The sequence below is a fragment of the Pituophis catenifer genome, unplaced genomic scaffold (genome assembly GCF_029215685.1).
Source record: "Pituophis catenifer annectens isolate HBS135680 unplaced genomic scaffold, rPitCat1.0.hap2 SCAF_2, whole genome shotgun sequence".
Taxonomy (NCBI): domain Eukaryota; kingdom Metazoa; phylum Chordata; class Lepidosauria; order Squamata; family Colubridae; genus Pituophis; species Pituophis catenifer.
Genome location: NW_027256882.1, coordinates 13013369 through 13034358, shown reverse-complemented (window position 1 = coordinate 13034358; position 20990 = coordinate 13013369). Strand labels below are relative to the sequence as shown.

At 42.6% G+C, this 20990-nt stretch overlaps 1 protein-coding gene across 1 annotated transcript; it reads left to right on the top strand.

Moving 5' to 3' along the window:
• Positions 1-9282: 9282 nt before the first annotated feature.
• On the top strand, positions 9283-17297 carry LOC139310192 (vomeronasal type-2 receptor 26-like). The gene is made up of 5 exons (XM_070934356.1): positions 9283-9444; positions 9597-10409; positions 11851-12049; positions 12486-12635; positions 16402-17297. The coding sequence occupies exons 1-5, from the start codon at positions 9283-9285 to the stop codon at positions 17295-17297; spliced, it is 2220 nt and encodes a 739-aa protein (XP_070790457.1).
• Positions 17298-20990: the final 3693 nt, after the last annotated feature.

Sequence of the window (20990 nt, the reverse complement as noted above, 5' to 3'; positions counted from 1 at the left end):
CAAGGTTTTGCTTTGTTCGTCACAAAAGATCCTTGACCACTACCCTCTATTATATAGTCTCTGGGGTGTGGTCCAGTGACTCAGTTCTAATCCCTAGCACGCCTCCCAAGCTGCTGCAAACGTTTATCACGCCTTCGGAGGCGTGCGTCCAGGAATGATGTTTCATTATCACTTGATTCGAATCAGCTGTCTCCTCTCCCTCGACCGGCACTTGAGACAATGCCAGAGGGGAGGGGCCTGGAGAGGGAGGCCTGGCTGACTCCTCTTCCTCATGCTCGGAGCTTTCTTCCTCCGATGGGACAGGCTCAGAGGGCGGGGCCACAACAGGGACATGTGTGTCCCAGTTGGGCCGAAACTCTAAAGACAAGTCAAGGAGTGAGACTGGGGAACTTTCAGCCAAACATCCCTTAGAAAATTTCCTGATACGATTCAAGAGAGAATTTCAGCATGTCTGTGGACTGTCAGTCCTCAATATGGATACAGTTGATCGTGATGTGTGGTGGTCTTTGGCTGCCTTTGTTAAGAAAGGGGTTACTGCTCTTATTCATATGACTACTATGTCTGTCTTATAATGTACCCAATATAATGTACCCAGTGGTGGGATTCAAGTAATTTAACAACTGGTTCTTTGCCCTAATGATTTCTTCCAACAACCAGTTTGCCAAACTGCTCAGCAAGTTAACAACCAGTTCTCCCGAAGTGGTGCGAACTGGCTGAATCCCACCACTGAATGTACCCAATAATGACAGAATCCCTGAAAATTACATTTATTACATTTATTCATTATATTCCTCAAATATAATGTATTCATTATATTCCTCGAAGTCTAGCTACTTCTCCGCTCTTATTGCATCTGCAGAGAACCGCCCAGCTGCACTGTTTAGGGTGACCCGCTCCCTACTTCAGGTGGGGGTACGGGAAGATCCCTTAAAGGGTTTTGTACAATTCTTGCATGATAAAGTCGCTCAGATTCGGGAAGGCCTGGACTCCGATTGGGTAGATCCAGGGGAGGAGCCGGGGGCAGATCTTGAGAGCGTTATCTGGGAAGAGTTTGACTCTGTGGCTCCTGAGGACGTGGACAGGATTCTGGGCAAGCTTAATGCTGCCACATGTTTATTGGACCCGTGTCCCTCCTGGTTGGTACTGGCCTCCCGGGAGGTTACATGAGGCTGGCTCCAGGGGATTATAAATGCTTCTCTGAGTGAGGGTGTCTTTCCCGCCGCCTTGAAAGAGGCGGTTGTGAAGCCCCTCCTCAAGAAGCCTTCCCTGGACCCGGCTATATTATCAAATTATCGTCCAGTCTCCAATCTTCGCTTTGTTGCAAAGGTTGTTGAGAGTGTGGTGGCGCGACAACTACCCCGATACCTGGATGAAGTTGTCTATCTGGATCCGTTCCAGTCAGGCTTCAGGTCACGATACAGCACGGAAATGGCATTGGTCGTGTTGGTGGATGATCTCTGGAGGGCTCGGGACAGAGGTTGCTCCTCTATCCTGGTCCTATTAGATCTCTCAGCAGCTTTTGATACCATCGACCATGGTATCTTACTGCACCGGCTGGAGGGGTTAGGAATAGGGGGCACCATGCTTTGGTGGTTCTCCTCCTTCCTCTCTGACCGTTCGCAGTTTGTGTTGGCAGGGGGGCAGAGGTCGACCTCGAGGCACCTTATTTGTGGGGTGCTGCAAGGGTCAGTCCTCTCACCCCTTCTGTTCAACATTTATGTAAAACCGCTAGGTGAGATCATCTGTGGTTTTGGGGTGAGTGTTCATCAGTATGCTGATGACACACAGCTATACATCTCCACCCCAGACCACCCCGATGATGCCCTTGCTGTGATGTCCCGTTGCCTGGAGGCCGTGCGGATCTGGATGGGGAGAAACAAGCTCAGACTCAACCCCTCCAAGACCGAGTGGCTGTGGCTTCCGGCGTCCCAGTATAGTCAGCTGCTACCATCACTGACAATAGGGGATGAGATCTTGCTCCCCACAGAGAGGGCCCGCAACTTGGGTGTCCTCCTGGATTTACGGTTATCTTTAGAAGATCATTTGATGGCCGTGACCAGGGGTGCCTTTTATCAGGTTCGCCTGATCCGCCAGTTGCGTCCCTTTCTGGATCGGGACGCCTTGCGCACGGTCACTCATGCCCTAGTTACCTCCCGTATGGACTACTGTAATGGTCTCTACATGGGGCTCCCCTTGAAAAGCACCTGGAGGCTCCAACTGGTCCAGAACGTAGCCGCGCGGGTGATTATGGGCGCAGCTCGTTACGCCCATGTAACACCTCTCCTACGCAAGCTGCACTGGCTCCCGGTGGTCTTCCGGGTGCAATTCAAGGTGTTAGTTATCACCTTTAAAGCGCTCCATGGCTTAGGACCTGGGTACCTACGAGACCGTCTTTTGCCACCAATAGCCTCCCACCGACCAGTTCGTTCTCACAGGGAGGGACTACTCAGGGTACCGTCAGTCAAATTATGTCGACTGGTGACTCCCAGGATGAGGGCCTTCTCTGTGGGGGCTCCAACCCTTTGGAATGAACTGCCCCCGGAGATACGGAATATCCCTGATCTCCGTGCTTTCCGCCGTGCCCTCAAGACCCTGATGTTCCAACAGGCGGGGCTAAACATACGAACATGTGAATGATTTTTTAAATGTTATCTAATTCTGGGTTTTATTTAATTGACCAAACTAAGTAATAATTTTAATTTTAATTAGCAATTTTATGATGTTTGTGTGTCTATATTTTTCTTGACTGTACACCGCCTTGAGTCCTACGGGAGAAAGGTGGTATAGAAATATAATAAATAAATAAATAAATAAATAAATAAATAAATAAATAAATAAATAAATAAATAAATAAATAAATAAATAAATGTTTGACTTCAGGTTACACTATTGGGATAATTAAAAAAATAATTTGTTATTTTTGAAAAATAAATCTGCCCTTTTTTGTGTGAAAGTGGAACTAAATCCCAAAAAGCAAAATAGAACATGATTATGGTCAGGGACCAGTGCAAAAAGAGAAAATAGAACAAAAATATACATATGCCAAGAGATAAATTAACAAAAAAGGTAAAATTAGTACACCATATTTTTTTTAAAAAAATTGTAAATCTATAAAACCCATCAAGCTGATCTAGGCAACTAAACTTAATAAAATCTACTGTCTGTAAAACTTGTCTACTTTACTTGCTAATCTAGAGTCCTTGATTAAGTGCATATACAGAATTGCTTTATAGAGATGTGCAGCATAATAAGCTATCTATCTATCTGATAGATAAAATCAATAAATGAAATAATATAGAACAATTCCACGATACAGTAAATCTAAATTCACAGCTATGCCATGTATCCAAGAGAGAGACACCAAGCCAGTTGATATTTCCTTGATTGCTTATTTTTGTCCTCATCCACTTCATACTAAAATAGGCTAATTTTGGCATCAATCCACAGTTTTGATGGACGTACTGGCTGCTTAAGATGTTTTCTGTTGTTTCAAAATAAGCATTTCTGAAAAGCTTGTCCGAGGTTATTATATAATTAATGGAGGTCATCGGTTGAATCAGACGTAATAAAAAGAGTGTACCTCTCTTGAGAGTATAGTAGCTAGTGTCAGGGTTCCAAGTAACACTTCCAATGAAGTAAGACTCTGAGGCAGGCATTTCTTCAAAGTTCCATTTTATTAGAGATGACATCTGGGAAAACCCGAATCTGAAAGTCTCCCAGGTTTTCCCTACCTAAAGGAAAATCAAAGTCCCTTCCCCTGCACCCACATGTCCATTACAGGGCCCAATCAGGTCATCATCCTAACTGGAGTTATTTCCCAGTCATGCCTCTCCGGGTGCAGGCTGAACATCCTTGACTCCCAGTGAAAGAGTGTTGTTTTGGCTATACTTCTCCTCCCGTTGTCAACCAACCCCCCTCCCAGTTCCCACATTTGCCCATCTACCAAGTGTGGCAGCCCTGAAGATCCAAAGAAAAAGATGGTCTCCAGGGCTGACAGCTAGTTGTTCAGCTATTGACTTATCTAGTTGTGTGGTGTGATGACCCAGGGTGTGACATGAAGGCAACACAGCCAAAGAACCGATATGAGTCCTTTTATTGGCACCAACTTTGCCCCCAATGTCCCGTTTACTCTCCGGCCTGGAGAAAAGCTCTCCCACAAACCTGCAGCAGCTTCTTGCTGCAGATACTCCAGTCCAAACATTGTAAGCAGAATGACTGCAAATCAATCACTCCAGCAGGGTAAGATAATGAGTTCCAGAAATGAAAAATTCATGGCAGTAATTCCAGCAAGACAAGATAAGCACACAGAAGCACGACTATAATTCAAACAGTCAGGAGGAATGCCAGGAATGCATGCCCCACTCTCAATACTAGATGAATTCAGCATTTGTTCCTGACAAACATCCCTCCCAACTGCCTCTCCCTTAAACTCCATCCCCAGGTGTGCCTTGTGAAGGGAATCAGGGCCCTTTCCTTCCTCATAAGCCACACAACCCACGTTGCTCTCTTCTGCATTCTTCCTTGCGCGCCCTAGGATGAGGAGGGGCTGGGACTTGGTCTTCATGTGAACCCTCTCTCCCTTGTTCTACCTGTCCCCTGCCTGACTTTGCCCTTCCCCAGTTTCCTCCACAGCCAATGGAGCCACTCTCCCGCTCTCTCTCAGCTGTTCATCTTCCGTCTCAGATTCAGACTCTGACAGGGGCATTTACTCTGCAGAATATTCTAATTGGATAAGCATTGCACTCATCCATTAATTTGGTGGAGGTCTATCCAGGTAAGGTTAATAAACAGAATAAGTGGAAAATAATCGCTATCAACTTGGAAGGAAACTTTAAAAGAGTCAAGAAACTGTAAACAATTTCCAGATACAATTACATAGTCTATAACAACTGGTGTCAAACTTGCAGCGCACGGTGGTGTCACATGATGTATTGTGACCTTTTCCCCTTTGCTAAACTGGATGTGGGTGTGGCCAGTGCATGACACATCCAGCCCACAGGCCCCCAGTTTGACACCCCTGGTCTATAAAGTTATACTTGGACCCATTCCAATATGTAAGCTCTTTATATTAGTATCGGTCCAAAAGTAAAATGGAAAAAGACATTGTGGATTAACTTTTCAAATTGAAATAGAAAGTATTTATTGGAGTTATTTCATGGAACCTATGGGCAGCCTATAGGAACAGTGGACATCAAAGATTGTCATTGGCTGTAAACTGAGGCTATATATCAGTCCAGTATCTGATTTTTTTTTTAAATGATGCAGTGCTTCAATGTTTAGATGACCTAGACCTGAGGTGTCAAATTCAAGGCCCACGAGCCAGAGCTGGCCTGAAGAGTGTTTAGATCTGGCCTGCAGCGCCACCCTGGAAACAGTGGATTGGCCCACAGTGCCTCTGCCAGAAAAAATGGGCTCCTGACCTCCATTTTTGGCTGCGATGGCCTCCTGCAACCTTCTGCCAGCAAAAATGGATTGGCCCTGCCAAGCTCTATTTTCACTAGCAGAGGGTAGCAGAGGGTAGCAGAGGGTTGCAGGAGGCTGTTGCAGCCAAAAATGAAGCTTGGGAGCTCGTTTTCGCTGGCAGAGCTCTCGGGCCACTAGCACAGGCATCCCCGACACGAGTAATGTCAAGCTGGCCCCTCCCACCCTGGCCACACCCACCCCAGGCCCCCAAGGTCAAACACAATCCTGATGAAGAAAAGAGCCTTGGTGGCACAGCAGACTAAAGTGCTGTTAAATAGCACCAGCTGCCTGCAATTACTGCAATTACTGCAAGTTCGAATCTCACCAGGCTCAAGGTTGACTCAGCCTTCCATCCTTCCGAGATAGGTAAAATGAGGACCCAGATTGTGGGGGCAATAAGCTGACTTTGTATAAAAAAGAACACCGTTTTTTGGGGGGGGCAAAAGCCTTACTAAGCAGGTATATACAAAAGTATGAAGGCTATTGCTTAACACATTGTAAGCTGCCCTGAGTCTCCGGAGAAGGTTAAATTGAACCAATAAATAAATAAATAAATAAATGTGGCCCTCAAAGGAGCCTTGGTAGTACAGTGGTTTAAAGCACCCTGTTATTAACACAGCTGCCTGCAATTACTGCAGGTTCGAATCTCCCCAGGCTCAAGGTTGACTCAGCCTTCCATCCTTTCTAAGGTAGGTTAAATGAGGACCCAGTTTGTGGGGGCAATAAGCTGACTTTGTATAAATATACAAAAGTATGAAGGCTATTGCTTAACGCATTGTAAGCTGCCCTGAGTCTCCGGAGAAGGGCGGCATATAAATCAAATTAAAAAAAAAAATCAAGTTTGACACCCCTGGCCTAAACATTGGTATTTGAACATAGATCTTTTTAACATTTATATTTTATTGTGTTAATAATCTAAATGAAATGTTAATCTAGATTGCTAGTCCATGTATTATATGCCATGTGCTAAATAAATAAATAAATAAATAAATAAATAAATAAATAAATAAATAAATAAATATAGGCAGCCTTGAATGATGACAAGAATTTCAAGAGAAGGAGAAAAGATGATCTGATTGTGGTTAAATAATGAGTACTTTTTTCTGGTGATGAATTATTATCTGCATTGAATGGAGATTAATTTGGAAATGTCTAATGAAGTAATGGGTTTGATTTTTGATATCTAAATCCAGGGTGAGAAGTCAGCCTTCTCAGAGAAATACCTTGATTTTTCCCTTGAGGAAAAAAAGAATCAAGAAACGTACCCAAAAATTATGTTAAATTAGGGCAAGCGATGAAAAGATGAAAGATGGAGAAAACTAAAGTTATCTTAGTTAGCCTCAATTGCAATAATCAAAAGGAATGCTCTATGCATGACACTTTAGTTTAAATGGCAGCAATCAGAATCTCAGAGAGAACTTTATAAGAACAAACAGGGGAAGGAGCCATCATTTAATTTATACAAAGTGGGGAAAAAATCCATGGGGAACAAAAACATCATACAAGATTCCAAACAGAGAGGTAGTCTTCCCTCTCACTCAAATGTGAGAAAAACCCACTTCCTACTACCACTGTCACTTAGTTTCATTCCACACATTGTGGAATGTGTGCAAGAAAACAAACAGTTTCAATTCTGAGCTACAAATATTCTCTTCTATCAGTACATTTGTTTGTCCCCAAACAGACAGTAATTGCAGAGGTGGGCTTCAAAAATTTTAGCAAGGAGTTCTCTGCCTGGTTGCTGGGTGGGAGTGGCCAGGGTGGGCATGGCCTAGTCAGCCTCCTGCACCACAGGGGGGATGTTTTTGCCTCCCCAGGCTCTGGAGGCTTTTGTCGACTACGGAGGGCGAAAACAGCCTCCCCAGGCTCCGGAGGCCCCCCTGGAGGCCAGAAATGGGCCCATTTCCAGCCTTCCTGAAGTAGGCCCATTTTCACCCTCCGCCAGCCTCCATGCGTACCCTGCATTTACCTGCATCCAAAACGGGCCACGTGGGGACTCATGTGAAAGGCGGGGCAGGGTGGGCGGGGCCAGCCAGGAGTGGGATTTGGGGGATTTGGGGGTTCTCCAAACTGCACAGAATCTCCTGAACCCCTGGCAACCCCCAGCAGCCCACCCCTGAGTAATTGCCTTACTCTAAATAGGATTCTACCTACAGGCCTATTAGAAAATTTCTCATAATATATATACATAATATACGACTTAAATGATATGAGAACACAATTCTCCACTTTTTCTTTATTTACTGCTATGCACTACTATGTATCTGGGCTGAAAAAATCACTTACTTATGTTCAATATGTAATTTGCATTTATTTCTTTTTCCATACTATGTAACCGGATGGAGAAAAAATTGTATTATTATAACTTCTTACAATAAAACACTTAAAAAAAAAAAAAGAAAAAGAAAATTTCCCTAGAAAAAGTGTCTATTGAATCACATATTAAGATGCCACTTTTCTTGATCATGTTACAACTCTCTCTCTCCTGCCCTGAGTCTTCGGAGAGGGGCAGCATACAAATTGAATTAATAAATAAATAATAAATAATACAAGATTTGGGGCCAAATTTTTCAGTCTCCCTCAATGGCCAATCTTCAAAGTTTAGAGCCTCATCTATGAGTTCTCCCTTTGGGCACCTCTTTGTTGACTTGTTCAAGATTCAGAGAATTGATGGTTCTGTTCCTTGCAGTTATCCAAATCACTGTGATTTATTTCCTGACTTTATGTTAAGACCCGAGAGGCCTTTCTGCAAACTTTCAGCAATTTGACACAAACATGTCAGAACATGTTTTGATGTCAATATCAGATTCAAAAGCAAAGTTCAGTGGAATCTTATGTCTGGACTTCTGGGTGTATAAATGATTCTGGAGACAGAAAGAGAATTGGGGGTGAGAGAGGGTTAAGGACAGGCAGGGGCTTTGTGTATTTTTCTTGAGGACTCTGGAACTTCTGTCCTGGAAGTTGTTTTGTTTTCTGCCAACTCTTCATCTCATTCTTTGTAACCATAGAGAAGGTACCAACAGAGATACCAGAGGTATCACAGAGAAGGATCAGTCAGGAACAGAAGTGATGTTGTTGCTTCTTCTAGTTGTGCAGCTTCTATGGCCACGGGGAGCCTGTGGGATGCTCAAAGCCAAATGCCTCCTAACTCTGAAGCAGAGTGAAATAGACCCAAGCAATCATTACAAACCAGGAGATTATTTCATTAGTGGCATAATCTCTGAAAAAAGGGGTACTTTTCAAACAGTGAGCTTCTATAGAAGTCCTTCAACAAAATTTTACTCGTAAGTCTATCTTCCTGCACTGCATTAGAGCCTCTCCATATCCAGTGAACGTCCAGTGAATGCCTCCAAAACACAAGTCCATGAAGCAACAAAACCACCATTGAAGCAGTGGTGAAATCCAAATTTTTTACTACTGGTTCTGTGGGCGTGGTTTGGTGGGCATGGTGTGGCTTGGTGGGCATGGCTTGGTGGGCATGGCAGGGGAAACGATACTGCAAAATCCCCATTCCCTCCCCACTCTGGAGCCAGCCAGAGGTAATATTTGCTGGTTCTCCAAACTGCTTAAAATTTCCGCTACCGGTTCTCCAGAACCTGTCAGAACCTGCTGGATTTCACCCCTGATTTAAAGTACTGTTAGGGAAGAAAAGTGAAATATTATTTTAATTGATATGTTCATTATTGCAGACTATCACACCCGTATTTTTGGAAAAGTCTGCCCTTCCTTTTCACCATGGAGGACATCAATCAGAATAGTCATATCTTACCCAACATCACTCTGGGTTATAATATCTATGACAATTTCTTCAGGGTAGAAATGACTACAGATCCTTTGCTGGATCTCCTTTCAGACGGGGAGGCCAATGTGCCCAACTACAGGTGTGGAAGACAGAGAAACACAGTGGCTGTTCTGGAAGAGGCCGAGACTGGCATCTCCATCCAGATTTCGACCATGTTGGGCCCCTACAAAATCCCTCAGGTGTGTCTTTCTTGTGGAGACAGTTTTCAGTCATGGAGCTTTCAATCACAGGCCCTCTGCTGCAAATGAAAAGCAGAGTTTGATTATGAAAATGAGACGATTTATATTTTGCATGTTAAATTTAAATTACCACCATCTTCCATTATTTTCAGGTCGGTTACAGTTTTGCTTCCCAAATTCTGAGGGATAAAACTCATTTTCCCTTCTTCTACCCAAGGCTCCCAGCTAAAGATGTCCAATACCAAGGGATGGTCAAGCTGCTCCTCCATTTCAGGTGGACCTTGGTTGGCCTTATTACTTCAGAAACTGACCAAGAGGAAAGGTTCATAAGGACAATGTCCTCTTTGATGTTAAGAAATGGCATTTGTACAGTTATATATCAAAGCTTTCCACTAAATATGCATCAGATAGTTGTAGAACATGAACAATATATCAAGTGGAGAAAAGTCAATGTGTTTGTTTATGGTTCGGGGATTAATTCATTCTGGAACGGAATGGTGATTTTACAAACAATACTTCAAGATTTTCAGCAACATGTTCTAGATAAAGTCTGGATCACTACAGCTCACTGGGACCTTAATTCTGATTTCATGTTTGATATACGTTCCCTTAAGCATATTTGGGGCATTTTTTCCTTTTTGGTATCGAAAAGGAAATGGGCAAATCATGATTCTTTTGATCTCTTTCTCCAATCCAAATTTAATTTTTTAAGAAAATCTTTTAGATGTTCATCCACTAAGGATGCCTTTTCGGTGAAAGTTTGGTGGCGGTGCAGACAGAGAAAAGATCTGAAGGCTCTGAAAAAAGAGGAGATTGACCGGTTCCTGGCTGTGGACAGCTATCTCACTTACAAGACCATCTGGGCTCTGGCAAGGGCCTTACATTCAGCAGATGAACATGCATCCAAGCAATCAGGGAGGAATGTCTTTACGAAAATGGAAGCTCCAAGGATGAAAGCTTGGCAGGTATTTCTTTCCCACCAGAGATAATTCTCCCGCAGATGGGAATGATTTTAAAGTGGCTATTTTAGTTATTGATTCTGAAAAGATACGTCATCCTGAAACTTAAATCCAACTCAGTTGCAAATTGTTTGCAAACCAAAATGAATTGTTCTCTATATTTTCCTTTCAATTGCCCTGATGCTTCTTTTTGCAACATTATCATTTTGTTTTTATTTCAAAGAGAATGCTTTTATATCTCATCACTTCAGCCATTATTCTCTTTCAATCAAAGAATATATGATATGATATGATATGATATAATATAATATAATATAATATAATATAATATAATATAATATAATATAATATAATATAATATAATAATATAACATAACATAACATAACATAACATAACATAACATAACATAACATAACATAACATAACATAACATAACATAACATAACATAACATAACATAACATAATATAATATCTGAGTTGGAAGGGACCTTGGAGATCTTCTAGTCCAACCCCCTGCTTAGGCAGGAAACCCTACACCACTTCAGACAAATGGTTATCCAACATCTTCTTAAAAACTTCCAGTGTTGGAGCATTCACAACTTCTGGAGGCAAGTTGTTCTACTGATTAATTGTTCTAACTGTCCGTAAATTTCTCCTTAGTTCTAGGTTGTTTCTCTCCTTGATTAGTTTCCACCCATTGCCTCTTGTCCTACCCTCAGGTGCTTTGGAGAATAGCTTGACTCCCTCTTCTTTGTGGCAACCCCTGAGATATTGGAACACTGCTATCATGTCTTCCCTAGTCCTTCTTTTCATTAAACTAGACATACCCAGTTCCTGCAACTGTTCTTCATATGTTTTAGCCTCCAGTCCCCTAATCATCTTTGAAGCTCTTCTCTGCACTCTTTCTAGAGTCTCCACATCTTTTTTTACATCGTGGCAACCAAAACTGAATGCAGTATTCCAAGTGTGGCCTTACCAAGGCATTATAAAGTGGTATTAACACTTCACGTGATCTTGATTCTTTCCCTCTTATTCTAGTAACTATTCCCTTGGCCAAGATATTATACTGTGTCCATGTCTCAATACTTTGTCCTTTTTCTCTGGAAATTGGAGTACTGCTGTGTCCTAGAGAACCTACTGAATCCCACCTGATAAGTTGGAACAGTCTAACACCTCTTACCCGCGAACCCTAATGGACTGCCCTTCTGTTCAAGAGCCTTCTCTCCATTCCTTGGCTACAACCAGCTTTATATTCTTTTGCCTCAGTATGGCTGTAGAAAGCAATGGATGGAGAAAGAAAGAAGTATTTTGAAAGGATCCCTGGGAGGAATCTTAACATTATTTGAACACAGAGAGAATAATGTTCAAATTCCTCCCAGTGTAGATCAAGGGATCTTTTCAAAATACTTCTGATGTGCTTTCTGAACTCTTCATTTCCTTTCCAGCTGCATCCCTTCCTTCAAAGTTCTCAGTTCCACAATAATTCCATAGATGGAGTACATTTGGATGAGAAAGGAGATCTGACAGCTGACCTGGACATTGTGAAGTGGGTCATTTTTCCAAACAGATCTCTCAAGGGAGTGAAATCTGGGACTCTAGAAAAAAGGGGATTGCAGGATTTTAAAGTTACCATCGATCAGACGAGTATCACAAAGATGGAGATGTTGAACAAGGTGAGACTAATATTTATTTTATTCCACTCAAGGTGGAAAAAAGAGCACTGTAACTTTTAGATGGAGTGGGGGCTTGCTTTCAATGCCCCCACCCCATCAGTGTGAGTTTTCGTTGATTTGGCTCTGAAGATTGTGAATGTCTTCATAATCTGTAAATGGTGTTACTTCATAATCTTTAAACTAAAATTGAGGGTGGAGGGGGGCCAATTTTCATGACCTTTAGAACCTAACTCCAAGCAAAAAACATTAGATAACTGTTAGAAATTCTGTTTATATATAGCACCACAGAGCAAACAAAGAGTACAGTCACCATGTGCTTTACTGTTCAACTGTTTAACTGTAACAGGAAACTCTTTTTAGAACCAAAGAGCATAGAGAAAAAAAAAAGAAAAAAAAAACACAATGAGGTATTATATCTCTGTTTCCTCAGCCCCTGCCTCTTTCAAGGTGTGTGGAAAGCTGTCATCCTGGATTCAGGAAGGTTGCTCAGGAAGGGAAGCCCATCTGCTGCTACAAGTGTCTTCCTTGCGCAGAAAGAACCATCTCCATTAAGGAAGGTGGGTGATAACAGAAAAGGGGCAGGTATATTTCATGAAAAGCTATCTTGATAGGCATTTTTAATCCTAGCTTTAAAAAAAAATCTTGTAATACATATAATTTACTGCATAGATAGTGATAAAAGTAATCCTGTAACTGAAATCAGAAACAGGCTATTAAAAGGAAGGGTATCGGTGAGAGCTTGGCATTGGAAGGGAGAGCCAGTTTTGTCTAGTGGTTAAGCCGTCAGGTTAGAAAGCAGGAGACAGTGAGTTCTAGTCTCACTTTAGCTATGAAAGCCAGATGGGTGATTTAGGGTCACTCTATCTCAGCCCAACTCACTTCACCAGGTTCTTCTTCTTTTTCTTTATCAAAAATTTTTATTTTTATTTTTCATAAACATTTTAAATGTACAGTGTCTTATCCATCATTAATCATTAATCTTATCTTTTAACTTCTATTTTTCAATTATTCGGGACTGCTCTTTTACCATTTCCTCTCCTTTATTTTACCACAATCTTTCCTCTTACTCTTCCCTTCTCTTCCTTTTTCTGACTCTTTCTACTTTCTTCGTTCTTCCTCTCCTTCCCTTTCCTACTTCCTCTCCCCTTCCCCCACTCCTCTCTTCTTCCCTTTCTAACCCTCTTTCCTACTCTTCTTTCCCCTCCCTTTTCCTTCTCTCCTTTTCCCTCTCTTCTATCCCTCTCTCTCCTTTCCTCCCTTCTCCCCTCCTCCCCTCCCTCTACTCCTCTCTCCTTTTCCACTCCCTTGTTGTTTCCATTTTCAATTCAATCTAGAATGGAATTCGAGCAACCCCGATTTTCTATTTGCATGCATCTTCATTTCAAGTACTTTTTTGCTTTGTGATTACATCTATTTTATCATTCCTGTACATCATTAATCAATCCATGTATCATCTGGGTACAACATTTTGTGTCATCATCTTCAACATTTATCGTCATTTTTAAAATGTATACATTTATCTTTCCTCTTTCACTTAACTTTAAAGTATTACAACATATTCTTCCCAAAATTCTTTTACATTGTTTATTGTCTATTCTCACTCTCTATCCATTGATAAAATTGTCCCCATATATTGTAATACTCCAACTCTTCTTCTCTTTACTTGCCAATGTCAATCTATTCATTTCTGCACATTCCAGTATTTTCTTAATTACCTCTCCCTTTGTAGGAATTTTTTCTGGTTTCCAATTTTATGCAAACACTATTCTTGCCACCATTATTACATGTATAATCAAGTATATATTTTCTTTACTATACTTCTCTGGTAAGATACCCAACAGGAACAGCTCTGTTTTTAAATCAATATGTTGCTGTATCATTTTTTCTAACCATATTTGAATTTTTTCCCAATAGTTTCTCCCCTCTGGACATGTCCACCACATGTGATAATCTGATTTCGGTATCTAATGACATTTCCAACATTTAGCTGATTTATCATTAAACATTTTTGCCAATCTTTCTGGTGACATGTGCCATCTATAGAACATTTTGTATAATTCTCTTTGTATGCTCTGGCCACTGTTAATTTATAATTTCTTTCCTATAATTGTTGCCATTTATCTAACTCAATTGTATATCCAAAATTTTTTGCCCATGCTATCATTGTTTCTTTAACTTGTTCTTCTTCTAACTTAACCCCAAGTAAATAACTATACAATCTCTTAATTATTTTCTCTTCTGTTCCTGTGAGTATCTCATCCAATACTGTCATTTCCAGATAAAAACCATATAACTTTGCATCTTTTTCATATCTCGATTGTATTTGCAGTTGAGTATACCATTCCATTTCAATCCCTTGTTCTGCTAATTCTTGTTTTGTTTTCAATTCCCCTGTTGCTGATAAAATATATTTATATCTTATAATATTTCCCATATTAATAATATTTGGATGTACTAATGCTTCCATTGTTGAAAGCCATGTTGATATTTTCAAGTAATGCTTTTCTCTAACCTTCTCCCATACTAATAATAGCACATTTCTTACATAATGTCTTTGAGAATAACTGCGCATCTTATTTTTCCCATACCATAAAAAAGCATGCCAACCCAATTGTAAATTGTGCTCCTCCAAAGTCAGTAATCTCGTGTTTCTTAATACAATCCATTCTTTCATCCAAGATAGTGCTGCTGCTTGACAGTATAATTCCCAGTTTGGTAGGTCAAATCCTCCCTTAGTTTTGCATCCTGTAACATTTTCATATTGATTCTTGCCTTTTTTTCCCTGCCATATAAATTTTGATAGCGTTCTGTTCAAATCTTCAAAATATTTCAAAGTATTGTTTGAAATAAAAACAACAATCTAGGTAATATATTCATCTTGATTACTGTTACTCTTCCCATTAATGATAATTGCAATTTTCCCCACCTCTCCAGGTTCATTTCAATTTGTCCTTTCAATTTATAATAATTGTTGTCTTTAATCATTGCACACCTTGCTGTTAGTTCTATTCCTAAATATTTTACCTTTTTGGTAATCTGAATATGTAGTTTCTCCATTAAATCTCTTTTCTGTTTCTCTGTAATATTTTTTCACCAGTATCTTTGTTTTATCTTTATGAATTTTCAATACTGCCACCTCTCCATATTCTTCTATTTGTTCTACCAGGTTCTTCTTGTGGGAAAATAGGAGAAGGATAGAATATAACAAAATAACTGAGTTGGAAGGGATCTTGGAGGTCTTCTAGTCCAACCCCCTTGCTACCCTGGTTGTTAGTAAAAAGAATATAAATCAATAAAATAATATTATGGCATTTCTTGCTCTTCAATCTTGTATAATGGTGAACCTCTGCCAATTTTTTCTGGGCATCTGTGGACAAATTGTGAAATTTGGATCCTTGCCTTGCTTTGCCTTGCCTATGCATGAATGTAACATGTATAACATGCCAAGCAAGACATCCAACACTGTACCCTCCCTCCCTCCCTCCCTCCCTCCCTCCCTCCCTCCCTCCCTCCCTCCCTTCCTTCCTTCCTTCCTTCCTTCCTTCCTTCCTTCCTTCCTTGCTTCCTTTTGGTTCTTTTTTTAACACTCTTCCATATGACAAATGTGGGACATTTTCTTTTTGGAGTCACAGAAAGGACTGTAAAATAGAGGTTGGGTTTTTTCCCCATCCATCCTCAAAAGAGATGTCCAAGTAGATGGAAACCATTGCTGCTTGCTTTTCTGGCATGGTTGGGAGCATAAAGAAACTGGAATCCAAGAGCCAGGGGAGTTACTATACAGACAGGAGATCTGGCCATTTCCTTGATTAAGCTGGAAGTTGGCCTTGACATTTCCAAAGGATCTTTTAATAAAACAGCTTCCTTACCCATTGGTTTACACATGAACACCAGCAGCTGAGTTCATTGGAGAAATATCTTCCATCTTAAAAAAATCAGAGATGAAATGGGCCACCCACTTGAGTCTTGAATCCAGCCATTTATTCCTTCATCTGTTTGAACTAGTCTAGTCAATGACCATCCCTTCATTAATCATTGCTGGGAGGGCTGTGAAGTACTTTGTATTTCATTTCAAAAATGCGGTTCATGGAATCTGGAATTCAAATAGTGCAGCTTAAATGCAACCACAGCTCATCCTGGGAATGTGTGGGGGAGAGTCTTGTTTTCCTCGGGCTCTTGTCCTTTGGGTTGCACTACTTAAATTTCCAAAACATTGCTGCATACTACCTTTCTCCAAACACATTCATCCACACATCACCAGTTTCACTCCAATGATGCATGTGATGGAAAAAAACTTTATGTAGATGTTAATCTTTCTCTTTTCAGATGCTGAGAAATGTACCGAATGTCCAGCAGATCATTATCCAAACATCAACCAAGATGGCTGTATACCTAAGATTGAAACTTTCCTATCCTATCAAGAAAATTTGGGGATCATCCTAATTTCCCTTGCCTTGTTCTTATCTTTGGTAACAGGCTTAGTCTTGGGAATCTTCATTAAATTCCAAGAGACTCCCATAGTCAAAGCCAACAATCGGGATCTCTCCTACATCCTCCTCATCACCCTCTTGCTTTCCTTTTTGACTTCTTTTCTATTCATTGGCCAGCCAAAGATTGCCATTTGCCTTCTGCAACAAGTGGCATTCAGCAATATCTTTTCAGTTGCCATTTCTACTGTCTTGGCCAAAACTGTCATGGTGGTGTTAGCATTCTTGGCCACAAAACCAGGGAATAAAGTGCAGAGATGGCTGGGAAAGACCTTGTCCAATTGTATCATCCTTTCTTGTACTGGTGTTCAAGTTGTCCTCTGCAGCATCTGGCTGGGCACTTCTCCCCCATTTCCTGAATCAGATATGTACTCACAATCTGCAGAGATCATCCTGCAATGTAATCAAGGCTCTGTTGCTATGTTCTACTTTGCCCTTGGCTACATGGGTTTCCTGGCTCTCATCTGCTTCACGGTGGCTGTTCTGGCCAGGAATCTGCCTGGGGCCTTCAATGAAGCCAAGCTGATCACCTTCAGCATGCTGGTCTTTTGCAGTGTCTGGGTGTCTTTTGTACCCACCTATTTGAGCACCAAGGGGAAGTACATGGTGGCCGTGCAGGTCTTCTCCATATTGGCTTCCAGTGCTAGCCTGTTGTTATTAATTTTCCTACCCAAATGTTATATTATTATTTTAAGACCAAATTTGAATACAAAAGAATATTTGATGTCAAAATAAAGTAGCATGTTTATGTGGACCTCAGAAATGTCAGTTGTTAGGAAATGGTTATTTGTCTAACTAGTTGGTCAGGCAATATATAAACCAACAATGTATGTTTGCTACAGATTTAACCACACGTAAATCCACATCAGGTATTGCAATAATGTTAGGGAATTCATTAATAAGATGGAAATCGATCAGGCAAAAGCACATAAATTTATCAACAATGGAAGCAGAATTTTCTTGTCTGTCTTTAATGTGCACAGAATTAGTTTATTATAAACAACTGTTACTTGATATAGGCTTAAATGTAAATGATCCATTTGTAATATTTGAGGATAATCAAGCTGCAATTAAGATGGCAACGAATTTGGCTGTAAAAACAAGATCTAAGCATACTGATATTAGGTACTTGAATGTAAGACAATGTGTACAGAGTAAAATGATATAATTAGTATGACTGAAAATAATATTGCTGATAATTTTACTAAAGTTCAGGGTGCAATTAAACATAGAACATGTGTCAGCATTCCAAATTAGGCTTTCTTCCAGCGCTGACATAACAAGATGAACTTTTACTTAGTTTTGTATGTTACAGATAGTGTTTCCTGGGAGACGAGGATGGGGGCTACATTCCTGTGAAAAGAACATGCCGGGATGTAGAGATGGATCTGTATGATGGCCAATGGGACATTGGGGTTGGAGAACGGAAGAGGAGGGGGTTGGAAGGAGGGGCCAGTTTGGCTGCAATTTGAATCAGAAATGTCGGATATTGCTATTCTTAAAATAAAAATGATTCATTAGACAGCTTGCGCTTGAGAATGAAGTTTATTCAAGATAGCACCGAAACCTGACAGACAGCCAAACTCTCCTCCAAATCCAGGCTGGCTGAGTTTAAATCATCCCGTTCCCTCCCAGACATCTGGTCGGACGGACTATGGCTGAAGCCAAGCTCTCGGAGGAAAGCCTGCTTCAAGAAACGGGAGGAGCAGAAGCGGTCGTGATTCCAGCCAACTTGGAAAATACAAAGATTCAACTTTCTCCGCCTTACCTCCCCGCAGAACTTCAAGCAAAGAAACGTGAGGCAGATAAGTACCCGGGGACTGTGCCAAAAGCCTTAGAGGCGGAATTTCCTTTTGCAGATGTAAAAGATAAAGGAAAACCCCTAAGTGAATTGGGAAGGGCGAGCTGGGGATGGGAATGGCAGCGAAGCCCAGACAAGGCAGCACCTCCCCACCCCAGGATGAGAGACAAGGCAGAGGACTATCAACACCAAGGCTGGCCCTCCAGAGCTCAGCACAGAGAGGAGAGGGCAGAGAGGGAGGAGCCACCCCAGTTCAGAGGGAAGTTCGATGGTGACCCAGACAACCTCGCCCAATTCCTCGATTCAGCTGAGATATACATAGAGCGGTTCGGACACCTCTACCCTTTCCCCAGAGCCCTAGTGAATGCTATCTCGGAAGGGCTGGAGGGAGAAGCAAAGAGGTGGTCAGCATCTTTGGGAGGAGTTTGATCCTGTGGCTCCCGAGGATGTGGACAGGGTTCTGGGTAGGATTAGTGCCGCCACATGTTTATTGGACCCGTGTCCCTCCTGGTTGGTACTGGCCTCCCGGGAGGTTATACGAGGCTGGCTCCAGGGGATTATAACTGCTTCTCTGAGTGAGGGTGCCTTTCCCGCCGCCTTGAAAGAGGCGGTGGTGAGGCCCCTCCTCAAGAAGCCTTCCCTGGACCCGGCTGAATTAGTTAACTACCGTCCGGTCTCCAACCTTCGTTTTGTGGCGAAGGTTGTTGAGAGTGTGGTGGCACGACAGCTGCCCAGGCACCTGGATGAAGCTATCTATCTAGACCCGTACCAGTCGGGCTTCAGGCAGGGGCACAGCACAGAAACGGCATTGGTCGCGTTGGTGGATGATCTCTGGAGGCTCGGGACAGGGGTTGCTCCTCTGTCCTAGTCCTATTAGATCTCTCAGCGGCTTTTGATACCATCGACCATGGTATCATGCTGCAGCGGTTGAGAGGGTTAGGAGTAGGGGGCACCGTTTTGCGGTGGTTCTCTTCCTTCCTCTCCGGCCGCTCGCAGTTTGTGTTGGCAGGGGGGCAGAGGTCGACCTCGAGGCATCTCGCATGGGGAGTGCCACAAGGGTCGGTCCTCTCGCCTCTTCTGTTCAACATTTATGTGAAGCCGCTGGGTGAGATCATCCGTGGTTTTGGGGTGAAGTGTCACCTGTACGCTGATGATACTCAGCTGTACATCTCCACCCCAGACCACCCCAACGATGCCCTTGATGTGATGTCTCGCTGCCTGGAGGCCGTACGGGCCTGGATGGGGAGGAACAGGCTCAGACTCAACCCATCCAAGACCGAGTGGCTGTGGTTGCCGGCATCCCGATATAGTCAGCAGGTGCCATCGCTGACTATTGGGGGTGAATCTCTGCCCCCCACAGAGAGGGCTCGCAATCTGGGTGTCCTCCTGGACGCACGGCTGTCTTTAGAAGAGCATATGACGGCCGTGGCCAGGGGGGCCTTTTATCAGGTTCGCCTGATCCGCCATTTGCAGCCCTTTCTGGACCGGGATGCCTTGCGCACGGTCACTCATGCCCTTGTCACCTCCCGGCTGGACTATTGTAATGCTCTCTACATGGGGCTCCCCTTGAAGAGCACTCGGAGGCTCCAACTGGTCCAGAATGCGGCCGCACGGGTGGTTATGGGCGCAACCCGCTGTGCCCGCGTGACACCCCTCCTGCGCGAGCTGCACTGGCTTCCGGTGGTCTTCCGGGTGCGATTCAAGGTGTTGGTTACCACCTTTAAAGCGCTCCATGGCACAGGACCCGGGTACCTTCAAGACCGTCTTCTGCCACCAATAGCCTCCCACCGACCAGTCCGTTCCCACAGAGAGGGTCTCCTCAGGGTGCCATCAGCCAAGTTATGTCGGCTGGCGACACCCAGGGGGAGGGCCTTCTCTGTGAGAGCCCCAGCCCTGTGGAATGAACTGCCCCCGGAAATACGCAAGATCTCTGACCTCCGGGTGTTCCGCTGCGCATTGAAGACCTTGTTGTTCCGCCAGGCAGGGCTGTCAATATAATAATTTTAAATTGGGGTATTTTAAATTTTAGAGTTTTTAAAGCAGCCAAATCTATTTAATTATTTTAATTTTTAATTATTGTTGTGTCTTGTGTTTTAAACTGGCTGTACACCGCCCTGAGTCCTTCGGGAGAAGGGCGGTATAGAAATAAAATTATTATTATTATTATTATTATTATTATTATTATTATTATTATTATTATTATTATTATTATTATTATTATCACTCTACAAATACAGGCCCCCCCAGCTACAAGATGCGGATGGGTTCTTGCAACTATTGAGAGCCCGTTATGAGGAGGAGGAGGAGGACCCCTATGTGGAAGACGAGCTCAGAAACCTAATGCAGAGGGGGAAGCCTATCAGAGAGCATATCCGTGAATTCAGGAGAGTCATTGGGACACTGCCTCCCCTACCAGAGCGATTGCTGGTGTATTTTTTTAGAACAAGCCTACATAAAAGAATTTCCCAAGTGACTGCCTATCGTGACATCCCAAACCGACTCGCTGAATGGTTCCGGGTAGCGATAAAAGTCGACAGAGGGCTGCGGGCGAGTGACACATCAAAACCACCAGAGGAAAAGGAGAGAGGCCGACCAGACCAGGGGCCACTCAACAGACGAGAAACCCC

Coding starts and splice junctions, on each gene's coding strand:
- LOC139310192 (XM_070934356.1), top strand. CDS start 9,283: ATGACTACAGATCCTTTGCTGGATCTCCTTTCAGACGGGGAGGCCAAT. Junction 9,445..9,596: donor GCCCCTACAAAATCCCTCAG/GTGTGTCTTTCT, acceptor CATTATTTTCAG/GTCGGTTACAGTTTTGCTTC. Junction 12,050..12,485: donor AGTTACCATCGATCAGACGA/GTATCACAAAGA, acceptor AAACACAATGAG/GTATTATATCTCTGTTTCCT.